This window comes from Aulonocara stuartgranti (genome assembly GCF_965226115.1).
Source record: "Aulonocara stuartgranti genome assembly, chromosome: 13".
NCBI lineage: Eukaryota > Metazoa > Chordata > Actinopteri > Cichliformes > Cichlidae > Aulonocara > Aulonocara stuartgranti.
The window spans coordinates 6,377,459-6,393,597 of record NC_138949.1 but is presented as its reverse complement, the minus strand read 5'-3'; the positions used below and the strand labels follow the sequence as shown (position 1 = coordinate 6,393,597).

The following is a 16,139-nucleotide window of genomic DNA, read 5'->3' as shown; positions in this document are numbered from 1 at the left end:
GCGCTCCGACGTCTGTTACCCGCTAGCTCGATAGCTAACTGGGGGCAAGGCTAACTAGAGCCGTGAGAACACCGGACTCCCGGCCGTCACGTAGATAACTTTAAAATGTTATTGTTTGGCTTTTTTTTTAGTATTTTATTTGTTCCTGAGTAAATCGGTTTGGCTGAGATTAAAGTTATAGTTTTTACACAGCTGAATAAACGTCAAACAGACAGCTGATTATCAGAAGTGTGAGATGCTCCAGAATTTACTCCGGTGTCCTGTTATATTTTAGATAGCAAGGAGTTTATTAAACTTCACCGAAACAATCTGCAAGTTTAATTAAAATTTAATAAACTACCATCTTGTCTTTATTTTTAGTTAGCACCTTAAACACTTAAAGCTGTAAGCTAATGATAGTTAGATAAGAGCAGATGCTGCTGGTGCAACCTACAGCTTGTAGGTTTTACGTCCAATGGGTGATGATCTGATTAGTCGACTAATCGCAAAAATAATCGGTGACTAGTCGACTATCAGAATAATCGTTTGTGGCAGCCCTAATATATATATAAACACAGAAGTATTTTCCTTTTATTAAATTTGTGTGTACACTATACTGAACTAAGAGATATGCAGAGTTTTATTCCTAGGCGTCCACTGACCCACTTTCGAGCCTTTTTTTCAGACATGGCAACGTTAGAACAGGAATATTTCAAAGATAAAAGCCTGACATTTTCACTGATCTTTCTCAACATCAAAATGAACCACAATCTGTCATTTGGGACAGATTCCCCAAAAGTATTGGCTACTAATAATATGAAAAAATAAAACTCCAGCAGTCCTGCAAAATCCCATATTTGAGCACACCTTAATACGAATATTGAAAAAGACAGTCAGTGACCATTTCTGATTGGCATATAGTTTAATGTAAAATAAAGCACGCGCAATACTTTTTAACATAAATTTCTTAGTTGCAAAAATGACTCCAGCATGAATCGACTTGTTGTATTTGCTGGATTGAGCAAGTACGACAAGTTGTGCCACTAAAGCAAAAATCAGCATGTCGTCTTGTTCAGCAGGAACAAAATACCGGAGATTCCAGATGGCGCTCTAATCACAAGTCAGAAAATAAGTTATTTAAATATGTGCATACATTTCATTAAAGACCTGGGTCACTAAAATCTCAAATCATCACATTTTTACAATAGTTTCTGCTCAGCCATCTCTGATTTGCATTAAAACTGAACGACCCAAAGTTTGGACATGTATAATGATTGCTAGGAAATTTGAGACGGTTGAGCAGCAGGAATGTTTGATTTTAGATGGACTGATGCTGTTTGTGCCCAACCTACGCATGTTCGCTTTCCTGCTGAGTTTATGCTGTTATCCTCAAGATTCAAGTCTTATTTGATGCAATATGTTTTTTTTTTCTAAATTATGGTAACGTTGTAAACACGAATAAGTAATTGAAATTAAATCTACACTCAGTATACTTCCTACAAGCAGCTGGTGATAAAAGCACGCACTGAACATCACATCAGGCCTCAGGTGTTGGAACTCAGATGGAGCTGATGAGCCGTGGGTCGTACTGTATGTGCTCTCGAAATGTACTGTATCTGAGCTCTGTGTGTGTTACCATGTGTGTGTGTGTGAGAGAGACCTGGTAAAGGTTAATTGGGCATTAGACTGAGCAGTGGATGGGAGAGGGGGGTGTCTCTCACTCTGTCTCGCTCTGCCAGGGGTCCGGAGGTGCCCTATACACACACAGTGGGGTGTATGTGCGTGTGTGGTGATGCTGGGAGGCAAGTCTTCCTCTGAAATAAGTGACATCCCGTCTTACCCCCCAATCCCCACATCCCCTCCCCTGAATTGTCGCTGTGGCATTTAATGACCTCACACACGCAAACACACAAATGCTCAAAAGTACATCCTAATTAGTTAGTGGCTAACGTGGGGAGAGTTCAGCAGGGGGGTGGGGGGTGGGGCGTTACATTTAGTGGAAACTTTTTGAAAGGTACATTGACAGGTACGCACACATACACACAAGCAGACTCACAACACTGTTTATTAATGTTTGTTTGACTTTCTGTTTAATTATACTTTGTTAACTTTGCTCAGTGTGAACAGAAAACATGCGTTACGACTCAGGGAAGACATGAAATTACTCAAGAATACCGGCTTGAGTTTTACCACCACTGGACATTTACTCAAATAACTAAAGGAATACAATCATTTATACAGAAGCAAATCTTTTTCAGTTTCCTTAACGAGACAGTCTAACAGAAAAATTAGTAATATTCAGTTGTTCAGTGCCCATTAAGATACAAATCTGTGTCTTTCTAAATCTACATCTTTTGGAGACACAGAATTGATGATTATTTTTCATTCAGTGATTGCCAAAACTTTGGAGAACAATTAAAAAATACACATTTTGACAGCACACAGCTCAAGTTCACCAAAGATAGTCATCACCGAAACCCAGGACAGGGTTTTAAAATAAAGTTCTGCTTTAACTGTTATAGTTTCTGTTGCAGAATCGGAGCCTTGTGTCTTTTATCATGTCTCTTTCTCTAGAGCCAGATTCATTAGCGGATTAGCTTAGGTTTGTTTAAAGGTTGTAGATTGATCACACTTAGCCTAACGCTAATTTAAGTATATGCCTACCTCTAAAACTCAATATTAAACTAAGTGTTGGTTTAATCTGTACACAAACAGCACAGTTTTGATTTTAGATGGAGTCAGCTGTGACCAGAGATTGCTACTACTTGTTGCTAATGTTTGTGGACAGTCTGTAGTCTGTTAATCACTTGGGTTGCCTCAGTGGCTTAAAGATTCATTTTAGGTTGAGAAGAAGCTGTTACATTACTATATTGTTATTGTTACTATCTAGTGAACTCGAAATGAGCTGGTAGGTAGGCCTTTGGACAGAGTAAAGAGCTTTCCTATGGCAAGCTAAGCTGTCTGCTTTAGCTCTATATGCTTTTAAACAATGAAATAGATTATGTTCATATTTGTGAACTGAGGATAGAGCGGATAGATTTTTGTATTCTTCTTTCAGCTTGAAGTTGGTTTATAGTTTTGCTTTAACCTCATTTTCATAAATCAGAAACATTCCGTTTTAATTTAGGGAGGCTATAACCATGCACGAATCTTGTCATGTGCTGTTGTAGGCCAGCAACTGTTAGGTATTTGTGTTTGTGGTGGATGTAAATGAGGAATTTTAAAGGGCAATGCATTTTCATTCATCTTCAGTGATGGGAATATTATTGGAAACTGAAATATCTGCGTATGACGGTGTTTGTGACTTGCAGGCTTGCACAGTAGGATCATTGCCATGCTTTCAGATACCATTTTTTTGTTCACATTCTTTCTGTCTTTCTTTTCATTATACATGGATGGCTGACTGGGCTGCAGGAGGACAAAGTGGTGAGTGATGCATCTTTTCTTCTCTCTTTTCTGGAGCACATAACTCTGACCAAAACCTTTAAGAAAATACATGTACATAAAACAGACCCTGTCTTCTGTCTTCACGCGTCTATTAGTTCTATTGTGAAAATATTACCTTATAAATACAGCACAATTACAATTTAATTTATGGCATGATAACGAGACTAAAACAAAACACTCATCTGCTTTGATGATATTCTTGCAGTCAGATGCACGCTGCCACCTCAGAGGTAGATGATGCACACAGACCAATACACTGTATGGACAACTTTAGATTTGCAAATGAAAACATGTGGGAGGAAGTGGCAGCAGTCCTAGGTAAACATAGGGAGATTACAAGGCCCAGAAAAGAAACATACTCATCATCTTGACATTTAAGATGTGTAATATTGTCAGTGTGGGACAGAGCTTAGTTATTATACATCTTTTTAGAAAGGGATTTAGTAGTTAACTGGAAGCATCTTCACAAGTAGTTAACAAAATCCTAATTCTTGCAAGAAATGGATATTGTGTTTACGTATTAATAGCTGGTGTGTCTGTTGTTGTTTACCTATCCTTGGTCATCTCTCATTTGTTGATTGTGACATGTTTGCTTTGTAGCTAGCTTATGGTGTCTTTTTAAAGCAGGATTTGTCTTTTTTGGGAACACCTGTCAACATATTCAGCATATATTCACTAGCTATCTAGCTATAGTACTGATTTACAATAATTTCAGAGACTGCGTCTTCAAAAAGCAAAAACTGTATCTGATTTATGTTTGTCTGTTAACCCTTTGGTGTTGTCTCCTAAGCTGTCGGGCAACCACGTTTCTAAATCTAGCTTTAATTGCCCAGTTTTTGCAAATGTTGACCTGTTGGACACTAAAACTGACCCAAAGAACCCACAACTAACTTTTGTACATGCTGAAATGGGGCAAGCATATCAAAACGTGCAGCCTAGCTTAATTAACACCTTACTGGCTGTCATATGTGGCTTGTATGTTGGGATTACTGACCCACGAGTGTTTCGGTGCATTGGTCCCTACTGTAAACTTCCTCATTGTCATTAAGCCTGGTTGTTCAACATGATACTGCATGACAGGCGTACCTGGCAGAGATGCCTTTAACATCTTCCCCTACTTGTGTAGTTGTGTGTGGGTTTAGAATTTTTCTTGGCCTTGGCTGACTGTCCTTAGGGCAGCTGCCAAACCAGCACTTTGATCTTTATTGGCTGGGCTGGATTGCCACGAGTGTCCATCAGTGCTTTGGTGTGCTGTACATAGCGGTCCCACTCCCTGCTAAAGCTTGGTACGCGAGGCACTGGCTCTAAAGAGGAAAGTTTTGGCTGAATGGAGGCCTTATGTAGCCGGATACTAGACCAGGTTTGAATTACTCTTGACATGGATTCATTTAATTACTTTAATTTTGGCTGGCACAGTGAACCAAAAGTTACTCCCTGCTTTGTCCACTCCACTCAAATATAACACTCAAAGTTAAATTGAAGCACTGGCAAGTATAATTCTTGCTGTGAGTGATATAATGATATGTATTATGTAGTATACTATAAATGTTTTTAATAGTGTTTCTAAACAGGGTCATGTTTGGTCTATGAAGTCGCACACACTTGAATTTATTTCAGTTCACAGAAAACAATGACTGGTTAGCAATTCAAGATAATGACAAAAAATCTGAAAAAACTATAAGAGAGCAAAGGTGACAATTGGCAGTGCATATTATTATATAATGCATTTTGTACCGTTGTCATTGTTATTATTAATCTTTCATGCCATGGATGTAATACAGTTTTATATGAAATGCCCCCCCAGCAGGAGTGGCAGGCTCGTGAGGGCTCATGACGGCCGCTCTCAGGGGCAGAAGCAGTATTAGTTGTTGGCAAATCACATGATGAAGTGCTAGTTGTTGTCATGATGGTTTCCTGAAGATGTAGGTGGCAGAATGTTTCCTTGTCCTTACCCTTGTGGAATTTTGGTCAAACAGAAAATTGTTCATTCGATACCTTGGCTGATTGGGACCCACACCCATTTTCGCACCTTGGCTCGTGTGATTAGGCAGAGGATCAATAGGGGGTACATGACCCTCTTGGGGGACACTCCCATAGGGCTTAAAAATCTGGGACTCTCCACGATTTGACCTTAGAACTCAAGAAGCTGAAGAAGCTTCTCAGGTGAGAGGTGAAACGTCTTCAAGAAACTTAAAGAAGTCCAGACACTTTTCTTTCCAAGCTCCTTAGACTACAATGATCTGGATGACTGATGACCTTCCCAGTCCATCAGTTTAGTCAATCAGAACTACGCTATAGGGTGTAGTTTATAATGAACTAGATCTTTCATGTTAGTTGAATTTTGCAGTTTCTTTGGACCAGGACGTGTCCTCACAATGACCTCACCAGCCCAGTGCAGTTCGTGGGAACACAAAGACCTCAATTACAGTTTAAGTGTCTGTGATTCCACGCATAAACCTCGTCTTCACACGGTGAGCATGAGGATCCATTTGGACATCTGCATGCTTGCCAATTTTTTGTGATTGTGCAAACTGAGCTGTAGAGATTTTACAATGCACCAACTGCGCATGCACCCCAGGCAGTGGACAAGTCAACAAGTATAACAGGCATGAATGCAAGTCTGCCATCTTCGATTTTAACTGGCATACATTTAAAAAGTTTTAATGTGTTTTTTTAAATACTTTCTCACTTTTTTAGTTTCTATAATTTATTTTTTTCACCATTATTTGGTATTCAGGTCTAGTAACAGGGTTTTCGTTAGTAAACACAACTCATTGTATTTCTGCATAGATTTTATCAGCCTTTCTAAAACAGTTTGACATTTTTCCATTGTTTAACTACAGCATTTGCTTATTTGCTGTTAAAATCATACCCAATTGATTTTGCAATCATTAAGCTAGCTAGCATACAACAATCTTTAACTTTTATGTTTTGCGCTCCTTCAAATTTGGAATTGCTAGGATGTTGAATATGGAGCTGTCAGGCAGAAGGAAAAGAGGAAGAACACAGAGACGTTCATGGGTGTAGTGAAGGAGGACGTTAGCGTGACAGAAGAAGATGCTAGGTATATGGTGTGATGAAGGCGCAGCCAACGGAAGGACATTAAAATATAGAATATAATTTTTGTTTCCATAACCACTCAGCAATATGACCAGAATCTAATATTCTGACATAAGACATTTATCGTCTCAACAACGATATACATCACAAAATTTTACATTTTCTGAAAATTCTCTGAATCTCGGGCAACTTGATTTGCGTGAAGTCTTTTTTTTTTTTTTTAGCTGGTCGTGTACCTGAAGTCAAGTGTTTTGACCGATGCATGAAACTATACATTTTTAGACATTTTCTTTGTGGGTATTTATTACATGGTGTGCTCCGGGGAAAAGCCCGCTCTAATGTTTGAATCTAGGGTCTATTTTTTAGCACCTCTTTTTTGCTTCTCATCCGTGCACACTCTGCTTACTCTTTCACGTGATTCAGTTTATTTTGAAAACTCTCAACAGGATCTTCAGCTTTATTGTGAAAGGTTTATGTGTAAATAAGCGGACAGTGGAGCACGCAATGGTTTTACCTTCGTTGTTGCTAATGACAACGCATAAAAACAGGCACTTGTCCTTCCGTAGTGTGGCTATATTAAAAATAAGAGAAAGAGAGAACTTTAAGAAATTAACACTACAGTGACCATCAAATTGATAAAAAATATTTCCGTAAACAGTTTATTTTGCGACACCACGGAACAAATGATAGCGTAAAATGAAATGATAGACGTTTTCATATCGTCATCCGATATATATCGTTATATTGAACAGCCCTATCACTCAGGATGTTTTTGTATCATTTTTTTCTTTACAACTCTTAATTCTCCTCTCGTAACAGCTTTAACACCACTTTGCCATTTTTGTATTACATTGGCTACAATCATGTTTGAACTGGCAGCGCTTACCGCACAAAGTTGTTGGTGTTTCATAACAGCAACCAAAAATACTAATGCTTTTAAAAATGAACACTTTCAATAAGTCATTGTTAAAAAAAAGAACACTTTTTTCATTAAACAGTCCAAAGTAATATAAAGCAGGAAACTGAAAAAAACACTAATAGTCACTATATTTTTCCCTGTCATTCTCACATGTGTCTGCTTAATTCGTTGTGTTATGAAGTGTGGTAGATGGATGGATACAACGATAAATAAAGTTTTAATAGGCACAGGGATGTGAAGCGTGTGGTGCACGCAGGCTAGCGTGTTGTGCTAATGATATTCAGCGCTCATTATCTGCAGTGATACCTGTGCTCTAGTGGAGAGATGAGTGCGTGTTGTTGTACTGAAGCCAAGTGTTTCTCACAGAGAGGGCCATTTTTGAAGTCTTGATTCTTCCTCTCATGGGGAACTACAGAAGAGCTGTTTGTGTTACTTCACCGTCACACATGCACAAATACACAAACACCTCTTTTCCCTCTCTTTGCTTTCATTGTAATGTCCAGGGCTGTATTTCTGTTGGGGGGGTGGGTTTTATGTGACTGTAACTCAGCTCGGTGCTGGTAGATTGCTGTTTTTAGACCAGTTCTCATTCAGAATTACTGGCAGGGATGTTTACAGACTATAGATGCTGTTAATTTTTAGAAATACAAAACTTTCAGAACTCTAAAGGCAAATCGAGAGAATGCAGACATTACATCTTCCTTTTTCCTAATAATACATTTAGGAGTTAAATTATTATGAATTATTATGAAGTTAATGACCATTAACATTAATTGTTTCTGATTGCTTAAGGTTAGGGTCAGCTGCTTTAGTATTACTGAAATATACAACAGGTGCAACAATGAGACAACCCCCAATCTCCCTCCTCGTCATTTCTGACTGTTTTTCATTAGTTTTGTATTTGGCTAGGGATCATGATACCTGGACCTACAGAGGCTGAAGAGGTAGTTCAGCTCCTCCAGGATGGCATATCAATACGTACCATTGCCATAAGGTTTGCTGTGTCTCACAGCACAGTCTCAAGAATGTGGTGAAGATTCTACTCTCGGAGAGCTGGACAGGGCTGCGGAAACCCATCATCAGGACCGGTATCTGCTCCTTTATGCAAGGAGGAACAGAATGCACACTGCCAGCGCTACAACATGACCTCCAGCAGGCCTCCACCTGCGCCCTGTGGGTCTGGAGAACTCATGGAGAATGTTATACTGTCTATAACTTCAGTATGGTCACTTTGGTAGTGGGTCAGTGATGTTCTGGGCAGTCATATCTATTAAGGTATCGGGATGAAATCTTTGGACGCTATTGCAGTGGGACTTGGTTCCTCCTGGCACACAACAATGCCTGAACTCATGTGGCAAGAGTATGCAGGGAGTTCCTGGAGGATCAAGGAACTGTAGAACCAGTAGAACACCTCGGTGAAATCATGTTTTATTCCATCCAGCCACCAGGTTTTACCTCAGACTGTCCAGGATCTCAGTATTCCCCTGGTCCAGATCTGGGAGGAGATTTTCCTGGACAGATCCACGGTCCATACAAACTACGGAGAACCTGCTGTGTGAATTTTTCTCATGTTGATTTACAGGGTGTCTTTGAATTCAGCCCTCTGTAGGTTGATCACTTTCATTTCCATCAAACCAAGTGGCATCCTTTCATTCCTAACACATGACCCAGACCTTGTTGGTATAGATATCCAGCATGTTTTCTTTTTTTTTCCATTTAGATCTGATGTGCTTTTTAAAGTGTTGCTTTAATCTTTTTCAGCAGTGTATTTCCCCTCCCTTCAAGCCTCCTCCAATGCCTTATCTTTAAGACTGATAGCATGTACATTCATCACCTCAGTTTATCTTGCCCTCATGATAATGTAACACTTATCTTTTCCTGAGGGTGGTGTTTATGAGCTCACAGACACGCTTGTGTCATGCTTGTGTTGATTTATTAGAAGCATCACGGTGTTTGTGAAGTGGCCAGCTGTAGCTAACTCTACTTCTATTTGCTGGCCACTAGGGCAAAAAGTTAGTCTTATCCTATGAAATAAAATCAAATCCAAGATACTTCAAAATATAGTATGTGCCTCACACTTGTGCAAATGTATATCTATTGATCTAGGCTTGCAAGGAATTATGGCTCTGTGCTGCTTTGTGTCGGTGTGCAGTGCAGTAGAAAAAGCCGGAGCGATGTGTCATCCGCTGTAAACGCCACAGCGCCTCATGATTACTATTGATCGCCAGTCTTGCTAACTGCGTCCGTCTCCGCGTCCGTCTCTCATTGACTGGCCTTAAGGGGGCCATCTCTCTCCTGGTTGGTGTGGCACACACTCTTAAGAGCAAACACTCACACATACACAGACACCTTGTACTTGAGGAAGGCACATTATTCATAGAAATTAATGTAAAAAATTATTCATATAAAAATCATATATGGACAGTTCATGCTGCTTTTAGTGTCTGTATCTTTCGTCAGTTCAGTAAAGTTAGGGAATGAGTAATTACTTATTACTCATTCTTTTAACTTTCTCTCAAGTCTCAGTCATCACTGGTGAAAGCTGTAACCCTACCCTAACTATATTTTAAAGAAAAGCACAATTGATGCACTTCTGTTAGAATGATTGTTTTCAATGTTCCATGATTGCCAAGACTTGGTAAATCATTATTAAAATAACAAATATGACATAATGTGATTACCAAGAGCCAGAGTTTGGGGTTTAGGGTTGGCGTCAGTGGTGTCTTAGATCTTGGAGGATTAATTTGTTACCATCCATCAGATTTTACAGTAGGTGATTTATTTCGTTGTGGAACTAGGGTTTATTTAGTAGTTTTAGTCTCCTGCTAATCAAACACATTTTAAGAAACAGCAGTGGCAAGCAGTTGATATTTTTGTCTGAAGCATGTCTGAAGCATGTCTGAAGCATGCACGCTGGCCTAGAAGTTAGTCTTTCATAAGCTTTTCGTTTTGGTTATGGCAAGTAGGCATGAATCCTGTAGCTTGAGGCTAATCTTTTAACATCCATTTGAACCCTGCCCATTGAAGGTTAGGGGTAGCATTTGGGTTAGTGGTTACCCCTTTATGTAGAATTCTTAGTTTTGTGAAATAGCACACGATCTGATATCCCCATGTTAGTATCATTCCTGAATCATAATAATGTTGGTCCTTTATTTATGCAGGTAGTCCCATTGAGACCCAATGTCTCATTTGCAAAAATATAAAAGTATGGTAAGTGTGGCTCACTGGGTCCACTCACTGGGCTTAGTGCTCAAGGGGGGAAAAAAACAGTTTTTCAGCGTGGCTGTCCTGCTTTTGAAACATTTGTACCTCCCACCAGAGGGCACGAGGTCAAATAGGTGCTGTCCAGGGAGGGGTGAGTTGATTTTCATAGGTTCACAGCACAGATTTCATAGATTCTCAAGCGCAAGTCTTTAATGTGTTTTCAGTGAACAGGGCTGAATAGTACATCTCAAGATTTTTTTAAAGTCCTAGTTTATAATGTAGGTTTTTTGTCTTATTATTTATGATTTAAACTGTGGACGTCTTTTTCTCTCACTTTATTTCCTCCATCCGTCCACTTGTTCTTATCAGGGTCGCAGGGGGTTGGAGCCTATCCCAGCTATCATAAGGCAAGAGGCGGGGTACAGGTCGGCAGTCTGTCAGGGCTAACACAGAGAGACAGACAACCATTCACACTCAGGCTCTGGGTTTGAACTTGTTGCTTCACTATGTCCTTTCTGTGCCTGTGTGGGTTTTCTGTGACTGACTGCCTGTTCAGGGTGCACTGCGGTTCCTGCCAAATATCGGCTGAGAAAGGCTTCGACCCCAACGCAAATCTGTTTGGATAATGGGTTAAGAAAATGGCTACTCATTTTCTGATGTAAGCAAACCTTCTTTAACAGGTGTTGATTAGAGATTAGATTAGAAATGTACCTTTTTTATACAGTGGTAAGAAAGGTAAGCACAGCATCATCACTAAACTCACCTGCAGTACTACAACTCAGTGTGTGAGTGGAAACTGTGTTGGTGACTGGAGACAAAGTGTTCCAACGTGCAGTCAAACATTAACTGCCACAATAAGGCACGGTGTCCTTAATCATTTTCTCACTTTAGTGGAACCCCAATATTTCTAGGTTGGAGACAGAGACGAGGTGCAGGTAAAGCCGGCTCCTGTATCTAAACCTGTGCTGTACTAGTGCGTGCAGCCTCTCATGCTCTGTGCTTGCTTGTGAGACCACTGTTTCATGGGTTACAGTACAAACACAATATACTCGGGTGCCTGCAAGTGCATTTATTAGTGTGTGAGCTTTCCGTGTATGGAGATGTGTGTAATGTATGTCTGTATGTGTTGCTGCGGGTGCCGGGTTGTGCTGATATAGTGCCTCATTAGCTGCTGTGGACACTAATCTCCTTTGTGGCAGTCTTTCATCCTTACCGCAGGATTTATGGACGCCCTCGCGTGCTGCCAGTGCAATACGTCAAGCTGTCATTGGTTGATCTTACTTCCTGGTTACCTCCCCTCCTCCCCCTTCCCTCCCTGGATGTTAATGTGCTATTTGTTTCACCTGTTAAGCAGCAGGCATTGGAAGATGTTAGTAGAATAGTGGCTGGCAGGGGTAACATGACAGTGAGTCATGTTTTTAGTAAACTGGATGGAAATAAACTGGAGGATGACCAGAATATTACAGCTCCTGGTTCACTCAAATCTGACTTAAACTATGTTGACTGGCTCAGGTAGCCTCTCTTTCTTTTTTTACCAGGTCACCAGAGACCTGTTTACGGTTGGGTTTAAAAGTTTACATCTGCTCCTTATAGAATTTTCACTTATCATATCCAGATGGAATTTTAATAATTGAAGGTGAAATGTTTGTGAAAGAGTTGAAATGTTTCAAGTTTCTGATCATGTGGCAGGCTTGTAACATACCTAAGGCTACGTCCACACTAACGCATCGTTTTCTCTCCGTTTTGGCCTCCCGTCCACACTGAGACGGTGTTTTCCTCAAGTAAAAACGCAGCGTTTTGAAAACGCTCTCGAAAACGCATACATTTCAAAACAGAGCTGTCCAGCTGCAGTGTGGACACTCGAAAACGCAGACTTTCTAAAATGATGACGCGTTTCAGTCATGTGATGCAGTCATGTGACCAATTAAACAAAGATAGAGGACATTATACAGCAGTTCTTTTGATTGCTCTCAATTTTGACAGCCCTAAAAAAGATTAAGATCCGTTTGTACATGCTCCAGACAGCTTTTCTTCAAATACTTAATTCTCACAGGACTGGAACGTGAGCGGTTTTGGCCGTTTTAATGTGGACGCACATTCTGTGAAAACGACTGAAAACGCTAGTGTGGACGCAGAGCGATTTCAGACGAAAACGACGTTTTCAAATCTATCCGGGCTAGTGTGGACGTAGCCTAAATCTGTGCTGAAGAGGTCTGCCAGTGACCTGGGGGATGCTTCCTTTCTTCATGAAACAAACAATCAGCATTCCAACTTCAAGGTTCCATCACTGGATTATTCACTGTTATCCAAACGCATATATATAGACACACACATGTGTGCGAGTAAAGATGACAGGAGCAAACACATTGGCGCAGATGGCCACGCACAAACACGTTCAGATGCAGCAGGACGCAAAACAAACACACAGGAGTTTGGTGTCCTAGTTTCCATCTGTGGAGGGGCTGTTCTCCTGCTCTTGCTCATTCCTTCACTCACAAACTCATCTCAAGGGGGAAGGGGGGGGGGGGGGTGTTAGTGGTGGTCTCATTGTGGTCACATGACGTGTTGCTGCTGTTGTTGCAATTTGTGTGTGTGTGAAAAAGAGAAGACGTTTGGATCTGCATGTTTGCATCACTGCTCTTGTGAGGAGCCGGTTATATATATTTTCTTTGTGTGTGTAAGAGTCTCCCTGCCAACAGTTCCTCCTTCTTCTCTGATTGTTTCTCCATCAGAGTGTGATCTAATACAGGGATTACTCTGGGATTAAGTGACTCTCTCATAAAAGAACACCTCACCAGCTCCATATCTCCACAAGACTAGCCATTTGTTATGGAGTATCATCATGTGGAGAACATCTCATAGGAGTGAAAACCGCTCCAGACAGGAGTCAAGTGTTCGTAAGAGAGGAAGTACACCGGCAGAGAAGATGTCCAGCCTCAGAAACTAACCCAAAACATGTTTTTCTTAAAGTTTAATTTTTCGCACACACATACACACACATACACACACATTTATCATTCATACAGTTTATGACAAAGTCTATTTTTGGAAAACTGGCCAGAAACACTGACTGTGTTAAGTTAGTAAGTTATTACTGCTCTGCCATTAAGAAACAGGGAGGTCTTACTTGAGTTACAGTTGTGTACGTGGTGCTTTGATACTTTGTTATGGTGTGGAAGAAAGTTTCAGTGGTAGTTCAGTGTTTTTCAGCGGGCGCTCTGCGACTGTGAAAGAGTCTGAGAGTAAGTAAGGAAAAAAGTAAAAAACAAGTGGTAAATAGGCTTACTTGTAAATTAGAAATAATGTCAAGCACAAGGATTGGGTGACCTGTTCTGTGATTATTTAACTATAGAAAGGTATATAAAAGAATATATATATATATATATATATATATATATATATATATATATATATATATATATATATATATATATATATATATATATATCTCATTTCTACAATAAGTTGTTAGAACTAAGGAACCCTTTCAGATGAGAGGTGAAATGTCTTCAAGAACCTAAAAAAAGTGCACTTGCCTTCAACTCAACCACTTACAACTGCCGTGAGGTGGATGACTGTGAACCTACAAAGCTGTGTATACTCTCATACTATCTGTGTATTGAGGTGTCCATGGGTTCTTCCTGGAACGTTGATGGTGTTTTCCAGAGAACTGATTGGTCAACAGTCGGTGGTTTTGTACCTGTTGATTTCCTGGGATCTTGGCTTGAGTTTTTGCTGGAAATGAGAGGTGCTGCATGTTGTGCTGAACCCACAGAGAAGGGTTTGGTTCGTTCTCCCATAGCACAAATAAAACCACGCTCCTGATCTGCTCCAAATGACAGCTTGGAAAGTAAGTAAGGGGATGGTGAACACAGTGGAGAATTAAACTCTTTAGCGAAGAACCGTCTTATTTCTTTGTAGATTTTAAATACCAGACAAGATCTAAAAATCCATTATGGCTCTTAATTTCATCAAGACCTGCTGGGTAGGACAAGGTTCCCTAAATTTTAGTCAGTGATGACATGTTACAACCTGATGAGTATTGAATACAGATTACAAGTCAGGCCACCATTGTCAGACTATAACACAGACAACATTATGCATTGCTTTTCACTCTGAATCCTCTTGGTAATCATAATGTGATTACCAAGAGCCAGAGTTTGGGGGTTAGGGTTGGGGTTAGGGGGTCATTCTGAATACTGTGCTCTGAAAACATGTCATTCCCACATAATGATGTAGATGTAGAAACATGCCAACTGTGGCTTGGTTTACAATGAAAATGATCTGTTTTGTTTGCAGCGTGGCTCTGTTTCACATGTTTTACTTTATAATGAAAATTGTGTTTGTGTCAGTCAACTGTCTTCTAAAGAGATAATTCAGTCAGTATTCAGTCAAAAGGGGAAAAGAATTGTAGTTATTATTTAAATATATAGTATCAGTAATAGCTGACATGGAACGCTATACTTTAGGAGGACTACAGGGATACAAATTAACACAGATACACATTTTGCATCTTGGTCATGTGAACATCTATTTCGATGTCAACATTCATTATCTCTGTTTTATATGGTTATATTGTTTCTGCGTTCCTTCTGGCAGTTCATTGTATCCTTTGAATTTGTACAACACTAATTAGCATATTTCTATTTGTACTTGAAATAATAAACAAAAAAAACAAAATGTAGCGGCTATCCGGTTGTTCAGTGATGACGCGACGAATCCTACTTCCAGGTCTAAAGTAGTCTGCGTTTAATATGGCTTTTGTGTTGTTAACATGTTTAATGTTATGTATTTTCTTCTATTTGATCTCAAAAAGCTCCTAAAACAGTCAGTGATCACTGTTGACCTCCCTCGGCTTTTATTACCACTAATCATTTATTTAAGCTCAGTTTTTAAAACCTTAGGATGTAACTGCAGCCCAGCCCATGCAGCAGTATATGAATGACTAACCTCGTATTGTGGATGGATTATCTCAGTTGTTCTCCTGGCTGAAGTTTGGTCCTTTTACAGCATCCTGCCATGCGATTACATTTGTTCCTGACCACCGAGAACACTCACGTTAACTTTTATCGAGTGGAAAAAAAAGTTAGCTTGTTTATATTAAGCTAACATAGCTGTGTCGCTAGCGGTCACGTAGCACATCATTATATACCAGCTAGCCCAACTTCAGTAACCCTACAAACGTCACTGCTGTTTAGTTTTCTGTCTTCATTTATGCTGGAAGTGATAACAGAGCTGTACGTTTTAATTTGTTTCCAAAACCCCGCAGTCAGGACATGCTATATTGTATTTAGATAGAAGCTAGCGAGCTAACTCCCTGCTAACTTCTAACTCCGTTAAATGTCATAAATTCCGTTTTCATGGATGCCTGGATGTTAAACTCAATTGTTACACCTGGTAGAGCAGAACGCTGATCATTTTATTAAAGATGAAAGACTTTAGACAGTTTTTCAACTCTCAGTAATGCCACAGTGATCGTTTGATATATGGACCTGCAGCGGAGTTTAGACCCAGACACGGCTAGTGACGT

At 39.9% G+C, this 16,139-nt stretch overlaps 1 protein-coding gene across 7 annotated transcripts in view; it reads left to right on the top strand.

The window, feature by feature from the left end:
• Positions 1-16,139, top strand: part of rims1a (regulating synaptic membrane exocytosis 1a) — a gene marked incomplete at its 3' end in the record, with an annotated part of 119,118 nt that overhangs the window by 39,426 nt on the left and 63,553 nt on the right. For 6 of the 7 annotated variants that reach the window (XM_082558092.1, XM_082558093.1, XM_082558095.1 and 3 more), the window contains exon 4: positions 3,394-3,405. The exons of the other annotated variant lie outside the window; for it this stretch is intronic. In XM_082558092.1, coding sequence (XP_082414218.1) covers positions 3,394-3,405 — 12 coding nt within the window. The remainder of the gene's footprint in view (positions 1-3,393; positions 3,406-16,139) is intronic. 7 annotated transcript variants of the gene reach the window in all.